This window comes from Apteryx rowi, unplaced genomic scaffold (genome assembly GCF_003343035.1).
Source record: "Apteryx rowi isolate R43461 unplaced genomic scaffold, aptRow1 scaffold_992, whole genome shotgun sequence".
NCBI classification, from domain to species: domain Eukaryota; kingdom Metazoa; phylum Chordata; class Aves; order Apterygiformes; family Apterygidae; genus Apteryx; species Apteryx rowi.
This window is the reverse complement of record NW_020451307.1, coordinates 103,942-114,702: the sequence shown is the minus strand read 5'-3', so window position 1 is coordinate 114,702 and position 10,761 is coordinate 103,942. Positions and strand designations below refer to the sequence as shown.

Sequence of the window (10,761 nt, the reverse complement as noted above, 5' to 3'; positions counted from 1 at the left end):
GAGCTATCCCACCATGTCTCTGTAATGGCAATGAGATCATGGCCCTGCGACCGCACACACATCTCTAGTTCTTCCTGTTTGTTCCCCAAGCTGCGTGCATTGGTGTACAGGCATTTCAGGGAGGTAGCTCACAGATTTTAAGAAGACTTCACTTGTTCTGCATCTACACTTTTTGAGTTGTGTTGTAAGCATTCAATGCAATTCCGTTGTCAAACTTCAACACAGGCTATCTCCTTCAACATCAAAATACCATGGCTCAAGACTAATATGCAGTGAAAAACATGACAGAAAAAGCCTTAATCCTGTTGCACACAGGGCTCCCATACTTTCTTTATCAGCTCTTATTACAGGTCTGCCAGAGATGGCATTTGTGGTTCTTGTCCTTGGAAATACACAAATGACAGTGAACACTAAAAGAAAAAAGGTTATTTTGTTAAACCAAAGTTTCATCTTAAATTTAACAGAATGAGGAAAGCATAAAGAAAACAAGAATCTCTATTCATGTTTTTCTTATCCAGAGGCAAATCTGAAGAAAACCCAGTTTCAAATTCCTCCACATCCCTTGGAGATCAGTGTGTCCTATCTGAACAGCTCTCCTGTGGTGTCCCCTCTTTTTATAGGGAACAAATCCTTTTCAAATCATTAAAATCCTTCTGATTTCTAGTTTCCATGTTTTAGTATTTTTCTCAAAGCAACTTTCAGTTTTGGTGGAGGAAGCTTGTGTGCGGTCATTTTTGCCCTTTTCTTCATGTTTCTGCTTTATAGACTTCTATTAAAATATGGCTGTCCCTATAACAAAGATTCTTACAGACAGGACAGTACTACACTGCAGCTCCATGTCTATCACACCTGAAAGCCAAGTTATGTCACAGCAGACAGACTGCACTATATTTTTGGGATCTCACCTTGACAGGTCCTATGGTACCTCAGGCAATTTTAGCTGACTGAAATATCTGTGACCAAGTAATTGGGATCTAAGTAAAGGATCAGTACCTCTTAGGACTGTACTCCAAACTGCTGAATACATTTGCATGAAAGTTTTATCTCCCTCGGAAGGAGATTCATACACAGATTACACTTTGTGTAGTTGTTCAATATTTTTTGATATTGAGGGGCATCAATGCCTATCAATACCTATAAATATTGATACCTATCAATAGGCATCGATACTTTTGATTTTGAGAAAAATCTGTAGGTATCAGTCCCAAACCTGATTTTGCTATGGATATGCACTGATGCCTGTTGACATCAATAACTTTTAATATTGAGAGGCATTGACGCCTGTCGTTTTCTATACCTATCGATACTATCAATACCTTCCCAGGGACTGAGGTGAGGCTGACTGGCACGGAGTTCCCTGTGTTCTCCTTCTTGCCCTTTTGGAAGATTGGAGTGACATTTGCTTTCCTCCAGGCATCAGGCATCTCTCCCAGTCGCCATGACCTTCCCAAGAGGCTTGAGAGTAGCCTTGCAAAGACGTTGGCCAGCTCCCCCAGCACTCGAGGGTTCATGCCAGCAGGCCTGTGGACTTGTGGGTGTGCAGCTCACTCCAGTGATCCCTAAGCCGATCCTCCTACACCAAGGGAAAGTCTTCTTTTCTGCAGACTTTCTCCCTGGTCTATGGGACCTGGGATTGCTGAGGGCTGGTCTTACCAGCAAAGACTGAGGCAAAGAAGATGTGCAATACCTCACCCTCTTCTGTGCCCTTTGGCACCAGGGCCCCTGCCCCATTCGGCAGTATGACCTCATTTCCCCTAGTCTTCCTTTGGTTATGGATGTCTTCAGAGAAGCCCTTCTTGTTGTCCTTGACATCCCTTGCCAGATTCAACCTTCCCAGTCCTAACCCGGCATGCTCCAACAATGTCCCCTATCTTCCTCCCAGGTGACCTGCGCCTCCTTCCACCCTCTGAACACTTCCTTCTTGGACTGGAGTTTGGCCAGGAGCTCCTTGTTCATCCAGGCAGGTCTCCTGCCCCCTTTGCTCAACTTCCTGCTCACTGGGATGGATGCTCACTTCTGGAGCTGGGCAGAGGGGGTCCTTGAATATCAACCAGCTTTCCTGCACCCCTCTTCCCTTCTCGGGCCCTATGCCATGGCACAGTTCCTCATGGAGCAGCACAGCCTTGTGCACCAGCGAGGTGCAAGCTCTTGTTCTGCCACACGCATCTCAGCCACTTGATTTAGGAGAGCAACTTGCAGCCAAAGCACTTTGGCATCCACTCCAGAGCCAAGCATCAGTGCAGGCTGAGAGAAAGACCATCCTGGCAGGTTTCACAGACATTTGGACTGGCACTCAGGTGCAGACTGCGCACGTAGGGACTTATATTTCAGGACCGGTGTGCAAGCATTTCTGCGAGCCTGCCTAATCCCCTGCGTAGTCTGCCCTTGAGTCTCTCTGCAGGCTCCTGGGAGGGACCCGAGTCGAGGTGGGATTCAGCTGCCTGGAAGTGGGTGTTTACAGGCATTTGGGTATGCCAGGGCACCGCAAGGAATTTTGGAAGGCATCACAAGTGGATGCCAGTGCTGGTGTTTAGGCAACTGAATCCTTCCCTAAACTCTTCTCGGACTCGGATTGTAGCCGAGATTCCCACTTCACATGTTGATGCCACCTTTAGACACCTAGAGTGGAGGGAGGTCTCTAATGTGGGGCTGACCACTAGGCTGACTGCCTGCAGAGGAAGCGTGAAACTTGGGATTTTGGGCACCGTCTGAGCCCTAGTTCTTGAGTGGGCACAGGACCTGCTGCTTGCCCCCTCCAAAGCTTGAGTTCTCCTGTGCCATCAACAACAGGCAATGTTGCAGTCATGCCAGGGGGACTCCCCTTTGTGCCCCTGACCTGCACCCCCAGCGCTGCCCCATGGCCCGGCTGGCACATCACAATGTGCTGCAGTGGAACCCGGGTGACTATGGCCACCAGCGCCCACCCGTGCCCCAGCGCRGCGCTGTGCCGGTGCGGGGCAGCAGAGAGACGCAGGCTCCCAGCCCAGCGGCACTGCATGGCACAGGGACACCGGTCCCAGCCTTGCTCAGGCCTAGCCGGCGCCTGGCACTGCTAGGCGCGGGACATGGCCATATCGCAGCTGTCTGCCCAGCCACAGCGTCATGGGACAGGCCAACTGCTGCGGTGCCCGGGGCACTCCCGGCCCCACTCCTGGCTCACAGGCACAGCCTGGGGCCCCTGGCTGCACAGCTCCTGGTGCCTGCCTTGGGCTCATGGGCAGGGGAGCTTCCCGGCCCCCGGCACCGCTTGGTGCCTTCGTGTCGCGCAGGAGCCCCCAGCTCCTGCTCAGCGACCGGGCACAGGTGACCCGGCACCAGCGGACGAGGGACAGACACCTCCTGCTCTTCCCCAATGCTATCGCCATCGCCAGCTTCAAGTAAGATTAGCAGCCACAGCCATCCTTCCCACCACCACCGCCTCTACCACCAGCTCCAGGGCACCACTCCTTCCCAGAGCTGCTCCCACGGGAGCAGGAAATGCCTCCTTGGAGCTGCCTGCACAGCACCTGGCCCACAGCGGACACGGACTTGCTCCTTCTAACTCTGGTAGTGCTGCAAAAGTAAAGCAACACGTGCTTTCCCGCCAGCCTGAATGCCAATGGAGGTGCTCATGGCTGGGCAGGAGAAAGGATTTTGGCCAAGCTCTTTGCATTCATTCCTTACTGAACAGCAGCTCTCTGCAACAAATAGCAATACTGCCAAATATTGCTTGTTTGGATCCTCTAGGATMCAAAAGCCCCATCGAGGCTGCCGAGAAGGAGGCCTTCCTCCTGTCCTCACTGCGTATGCAATGTGTGGATGCCCTTTGCTCCCAGCGAGGACTTGTGGTCCTTGTGACCTGCAGTCCCCTGCRTGGGTGTGCCTGTAGTGCAGGTAGGGACACCCTTTCCCATTAATTGGGGGAGATGTAAGAGGAAAGGGGCAGGCTCCTGGTTTTGCTGTCCTGATCCGCAGCCCCTGACGAAGCAATGACTTTTTGGAAGTGGCCTGTGTGTGTGCTGGGCCTGAGGCTCCTCTCTCCCGCCTGAGGCTTGGGGTGGCTGCTCCAAGGCTCTGCCCCTGGGAAATGGCTCTGCCCGGGAGGACTGCTGGGGCTGCCCCCACGACACAGCCTCCAAGGTGCTCCCTGCTCTTCCTCCTGGCAGATGCAGCTCCACCTTCCTGCTGAAGCACCGAGTGCGTCTCAGCGAGCTCTGGGTGCTGTGCGGGAAGGACGAGGAGGCGTGCAGGTGGGAATTTGAGGAGGAGGTTTTTGGCCTCAAATGTGCCAATACACTCGTCCTCGTGTGGCCCAGTGACCTCTGCGTGGTCACTTTCCGGTGAGTCTTGGAGATACGCTCAGGGCTGTTTGGGGGTACAGAGCACCATGCTGGCCTTCAAGTCCTCTCAGGGCTTGCTGGGGCTCAGCTCAGGCTGTGGGGAGGGCAAGTAGAGGCCCCGCTTGGGTTTCAGACGCACCCACCGGCAGCTCCTGGTGTGCACAAGGCACCTGCCCCCGTCACATCCCTGCAGCTCTGCTCAGCCCAGGGACACCGAGCGGGGCACACCGAGCGGGGGCTTTGGTGTCTGGTGGTGTGGAGCGGGGCCAAGCGGGCGAGATGTGCCTGAGGGCCTGTGCCTCCACAGAGGAGGAGGAGCAGCGGGCTCTGAAGCTGTTTCTCCTTTTTGCTGCAGGTCATAGGAGGTGAAGGAGCTGTGGCTCAGTGCCATCCTCAGGTGAGCCCTGCTGGGGAACTCAGCCTGCCAGCAGTGGGCGTCAAGGCTGCAGGCGGTGGAGAGCTCCCCGGGGAGCTGCCCCCAGCAATGCAGCAGTGGAGGTGGGGGAAAGGGACACCCTGTGTGCAGGGCAGCTCCTGGGCAGAGTGGCAGGAGGTGCTTCGCCTTGTGAGGGCACATGAACAGCAATGCCGTGGAGCTGTCACCACAGCTCCTTGCTTGCATGGWTTGGGACCACAAGCTGCTGCTTCCCATTTCCGTACGGAAGAGGCCCGGAGGCAGCAGGCCCGGGGATGTTGCAGGGAGTGTTGCAGAGCGGTGCTGCCAGCGAGCGCTGCAGGAAAGTCTCCTGTGTCAGGGTGGTGTGGAGGCGCTGGGCTGGTGTCAGGGGAGAGAGCAGAGAGGGCTGAGTGTGACCAAGCTCTGCCTTTGTGCCTGCCCTGTGCCCAGGCAAAGCTGAGGAGCCCAGGAGACCCGCGTCGCCCGCCTGACCTCCCTTTGGCTCCTTGTGAAGGTCATTGGCTTCTGCGGCCCCGTAAGTGTGCCGGGGGGTTTCCACTCCACCCAGAGTGACACGGGGCTTTTGGCATCAGCCCCTGTGATGAGCTGCTCACGTTGTCTCTTTGCTTTCTTGCCTAGTCGGTGTCGCTGAGTGTCCAGACCGCTGAGGCGCTGATTTTGGCGGAGGTGAGCAGGGGCTCGCTCTGCCCCAGCCCTTGCCAGGTGCTGGCGGGAGGGATCTGAGTTTCAGGAGGGAAGGTGGCAGGGACCAAAGCCCTCGAGACATGAGCCGCTGCCTCACGGGGCGGTCTGGGAGGAGCTGCCCAGTGTTGGGGGCAGTGCAGGAAGGTAGCCTGTCCCCCCTGGCCACGTTTAGGTGCCTTGTGCGGGGCTGCGCCTTCTCGGCATCCACCCCCCCCCCSAAAAAACCTCCTGGGGACTGTGGCCTGCAGGGGCGTGGTGGGGTGGCCAGCTGCAGCAGCAGCCTTTGCCACCAGCACCCCTGTTGGGCAGAGAGGCAGCACCATTCCCGCACCCAAGCGCCTCCTCCACAGCCATCTGATGACCTCAGGATTGTGCCTGGAACCACTCACACATTTTTGCGCCACTGCAGCGACTTGCTGGCAGCCCTTGCTGCTGGGGGGCAGCTCTGAAACCTGAACATGTTTCTGGCAGGCTGGCACCAAGCAATGCCCCATCTTAGTCCCATCAGCTCCTGAGGAGGGACTTTGCCACTTGCCCGGTGAGTTGGAAAGAGAAACTGAGCAGCTGCCTTTTCACATAGTGCTCAACAGCAGCTCAAAAGCAGGAGCCCCTCCTGCCCCTCTTGCCGGACCTTGGATGGGGGCAGGCTCAGGCTGCATAGCCAAAACTGCTGTCACTGCAAGCTGCCCAAGTGACACTTCTGCCCTCTCCCAGAAACCTCTGCCATGCCCCAAACCTCCCCACATGTTAAACACCCCGTGGCTATTTCTGTGCCCTGTGTGCTCCCACTTTCGGACAGGAAACAGTCATTAGAAGGTGAAAAAAGCAGGAAAGCTGGTGTGCTCAGAGATTTGGTCACACTTTTACAGCTGAGGTGGTTCTTCCTTCAGGAAGCCCTTAGTTGTCTCCCAGTTTGCCCCGTGCATTTGGAGTTGCTGTTGCAACACACAGCTCTGCTCTTTGTTCGGCATCACGCAGCACTGCACACAGACAGCTCTCCCCCAGCTTTTTTCACCTGACTTTTGCTTTCCTCTTGCTTGCAGCAGATGGGACTAAGAAAAGGAAGAGGTTGATCCCGTCTTGGAGACGAACCTCTGCCAACAGGGACTGCCCAGGGCAGCCTGACTCTGGCCTCAAGAGCCCCCTCTTTGGGCAGCCTCTGGCAACTCTTTGTGGGGAAGAGGAGACCCTGCCCCAGCCAGTCCAGGTAAGTCAGCCTGGCCACGCAGTTATTCTAGTCCTGGCTTGTTGTGCGAGGCAGCATTGCCAGCACTTGGGCTGCGGCTCTGCAGAGACAGGGCATTTGCAGGTTTGCCCTCCACGTTCATCATGTCACCAGCAAGGCCTGAAGGTCAGGTCCCATTGTGCAAGTCAAAAAGGGATCAAGTCTGTGGATTTGCGCAGCCCGCACAGCTGCTGCGGGAAGTGACTTTGGAGTGGAGACAACCCTGGAGCAGGAAGAGGAGAAGCAGCTCTGCTCCCTAGAGGGCATGTTGGTGGCCTTGCAGAAGTCACTGAAAGGAAGCTCTCAGCAGCATAAACAGCCAGGGATTTCTGGATTTCCCTGAAAAAGGTGCTCGAGAGGGTGGCTTGGGGGACAGCTAGGTTACTGCCAGTGTATCCTACCGGCAGTGAGAACTAGATGCGAACCCAGGCAAAGACCGCGCCTCCCAGGCAAAAACTTGCTTCCATCTCTCAGCAAATGCTCCCCTAAGGCTAAAGGGCCTTTCTTCACCCACGGAACTCTTCTGCCACCCCTGTCCACTTTTTCCTGCAGGATCTCCTGGCCATATTGTACAGGGAAGGGCCTGTCACTGAGGGGATATTCCGCAAAGCTGCCAATGAGAAAGCACGCAGGGACTTGAAGGAGGCCCTCAACAAAGGGGGCACCGTTGACTTGGACAGCAAACCTGTGCACCTCTTGGCAGTAGTCCTGAAGGTGAATTCTTCTGCCTTGCAGCTTGAGAGGACATTGCAAACCTGCAGGGGCCCACTCGAGTGCCTGGATGGTCCTGGGGGGGCTCAAAGCTGAAACCCTAGTGAAGCCAACCACATGTTTTGGGGCTTGGGAAAGTTTGGCATTTGTGTTTTCCGTCTGTTTTTCAGTTCTCCTTGTTCTGCCACTGACTTCCTGCCTGCCCACGGGAAACTCACTTCCTCCATCTCCTCCTCCCGAGCACCCTCCTCAGGGAGGGAGACTGAGATTTCTGGGTGGACTCAAGGCTGATAGGCACTAGGACCTGTTACTGTACTCATACAGGCGTGTCCCTGTGCAGCCCACTGCTCTTTTCAGTGGCCCTGAGCACCTTTGAGAGCAGGTAACTCAAAGGAAGCTGCCTCCTCGGGCGCCCAAGTGCCGGGGGTGCTTCCTGTGGGCTCAGGGGTGGTGTCCAAAGCCTCATCTCTGTATCTTGGCTTTGCAGGACTTCCTCCACAATATCCCCCCCCAACTCCTGTCGTCAGCCCTGTACGAGAAGTGGATGCTGGCTCTGGAGGAGCCAAGCAGGGAGGAAAARATTGAAGAATTGAAAGAGTGAGTGTTGTAGCCAGTTGCAGCATTCTGGAGGAGCTGGGAGAGGCCGGGGCCTTCCCTCGAAGCGGGGAGTCTCATAGAAAAACCTGTCAGTTCTATCAGCTTGCTAGTGCTGATACTTCACAACACAGGCACAGGCTTTCATGAGGTCAATCTACTGAAAAGCAGGGACTGTGCTGGAACACTCRCCTTTCAGTCAAGATCTGGTCATTCCAGATCTTGTACTTAACCATATGCCCAGCTGCCGTTGGGGGTTTCTCAACAGGACTTGCGTAAAGCAGCGAAAGTGAGCACAGGCATTGCTCTCTTTGGAGGATGCGCCATTTGCGGGAGCTTACTTGAGGCTTGCTCACAGCAAGGAGCAGTGGCCACTGCCCCCTCAAGTCATGGCACATTGTGTTTGTGTTCACTTAGGGTGGCTGACCAACTGCCCCGGCCAAATGTCCTCTTGCTCAAGTCCTTGCTCGCTGTGCTCCACCGCATCAGCCAGAACGCAGAGACCAACAGGATGGACTCCAGCAACCTTGCCATCTGTGTTGGGCCCAACATGCTGAGCCCAGGCACGGACAGCACGCTGCCGCTGGAAGTGCAGAAAGAGATGAACGACAAGATATGTTGAACTCACTAGCTAGCTCCCCCCGTTGGGGCACAGCCGAGCCATCCCCACAGATCCCACAGCCATTGCAACAGCTAAATGCAGCAGCAGASACCTGGGAGCACAGGGGACACCCCTCAGCTGGGCTATCTGCAGTGTGACAGGCAGATCTCTTAATGGAGCTGCAGCCACAGAGCTACAGCTTTCAGTACAGAAATGGCAGCCAGGAGCAGCAAAGACTGTTGAGCACATTTTCAGCTCCTTGCACTGACACCCATGGTTTCTGTGTGCAGGTGACAGTGCTGGTGGAATTCCTCATTGACAACTGCGCAGCGATATTTGGGGAGGACTTGGCCTTGGCCTTGGCTTGCAGCCCCGCTGCTGAGGAGTGCCCCAAGAACACCAACAGCTCCACAGGTAGGAGGCTGCACTGAGGATAGGCACCGCCCAGGGCTGCTGGGTCCAGTTCTTGAGCTGGTTACAGGAAAATGTTTGTGGCAATGCAGAGAGGTGCAGAGGCTTCGATACCTTCTGGCAGTGCCTTCCCCCTGCCACACTTCCCAGAAGTTCAGAATGACCTTCCTCACACCACAAATGGCATCCCAGATGTTAAACATCTGTAGAGCTCTGCTCTGCACAGCATTGCTCACTATGGACCAGAAGTGCACTCTCCCCCATGCAGAATATTGTCYGCCGGGGGTACTTGTGTCTCCTGAACTGCTCCTCGTGTCCATAGGTGCTAAGGCTGCAGCTTGCCATCTGCCCGGGCTGCATGGTGCCACCACAAAAGTCCCCTTTTCCCTTCAGAGGGCCAGTACAAACTAGCTAACAGGCTCTTTGTGCCCACAGGACACCCAGAGGCTGCTCAGGAGGATGATTCTGCCCACGACAACTCAGAGCTTGAAGCTGGATGTGGTTCCCCAACCTCTGAGACACAGCAGCCCAGAGGGAGAAGCCCCAGCGGGAGCAGGACATATGCAATATGCATGTCTGCCCCTCTACTGCCTCATTTGAAAAGCAACATCAGCGCGATGCACAGGAGCATCTCAGAGCCAGCCCTGTCCTTCCAGGACCCCTCGGAGGGCAGCAAAAGGCATCAGAAATGGAGCAGGAGTGTGGATAATGTTGCTGTTGAGCAGCAACTGGTGAGCCTGGAGAAGGAGGCACTGGGAGAACAGCCTGCCATCTTGCCCGCACAACTATCAGATGGCGCTCCACCCCAAACGTCCTCCAGGCGCTCCCTGGAGAGCTCTTGTCCTGCTTCCCATGGCTCCTCCATAATCCCCCTGGGACCTGCTGCCATTCCCTCTTCCTGCTTCTGGGCGGCAAGAACCATCTGAGCAGTCACCAGCATTCCTATTGCATGCTGAACCTGGGTCGGGAGCCATCAGAGCCCAACAAGGTCGTCATGGGCATGGAAGGAAAGAAAAGAGGGGAAGAAAAAGAAAAAAGAAACAACAATGCAAAAAACAACAAGGCAAAAATAACAGAAAGGAAAAAGGCAAAAACAAGGAAGGCAAAAACAAGGAGGGCAACAACAAGGAAAGAAACAACAAGGAGATAAAAAACAAGGAGAGAAAGAAGGAAAAAGAAAATAGGAATAGAAAGAAAGAAAAAACAAAGAAGGGAAAACAAGGAAGGCAACAACAAGGAAAGAAAGAAGGAATAAAGAAAATAAAAAAGATAAAGCAAGGAAGGAAAAAAGAAGAGAAAAGGGAAAAAAGAGGAGAGAAAAGGGGAAATAAAAAAGAAAAAAGAAAAAAACAAGTAAAGGAAAAACGGAAGGGACAAATAAGGAAGGGAAAAAAGAGGAAAGGTAAAGAAGGAAAGAAAAAAGGAATCAAAGGAGAAAGCAAAAAAGGAAAAGATGAGAGCAAGGAAAAAAGGAGAGAAAAAGGAAAGAAAAAAAGGAAAAAATAAGGAAAATAAAGGAAAGAAAAACAAGAAATAAGGAAAAAATAAAAGCAAGGAAGGAAAGGAAATGGAAAGAAAGAAAGGAAAGAAAGGAAAGAAAAGGAAAGAAAGAAAGAATAAATAAAGAAAAGAAAAAAGGAAGAAAAAAGAAAGGAAAAGAAAGAAAAGAAAATGTAAGAAAAGGACAAAGAATGAAGGAAAGAAAGAAAAAGGAAAGAAAAAAGGGAGGAAAAAGAAAAGAAGAAAGAGAGAAGGAAGAAAAAAGAAATTAAAGAAAAAGAGGGAAAGAAAAGGAATA

The 10,761-nt window shown here is 53.6% G+C and overlaps 1 protein-coding gene across 1 annotated transcript; it reads left to right on the top strand.

The window, feature by feature from the left end:
• Nucleotides 1-3,065: 3,065 nt before the first annotated feature.
• On the top strand, nt 3,066-9,889 carry LOC112960792 (T-cell activation Rho GTPase-activating protein-like). The gene is made up of 10 exons (XM_026055365.1): nt 3,066-3,560; nt 4,675-4,716; nt 5,356-5,403; nt 5,893-5,959; nt 6,465-6,628; nt 7,199-7,360; nt 7,845-7,954; nt 8,369-8,562; nt 8,841-8,966; nt 9,399-9,889. The coding sequence occupies exons 1-10, from the start codon at nt 3,066-3,068 to the stop codon at nt 9,887-9,889; spliced, it is 1,899 nt and encodes a 632-aa protein (XP_025911150.1).
• The last annotated feature ends 872 nt before the right edge of the window (nt 9,890-10,761 follow it).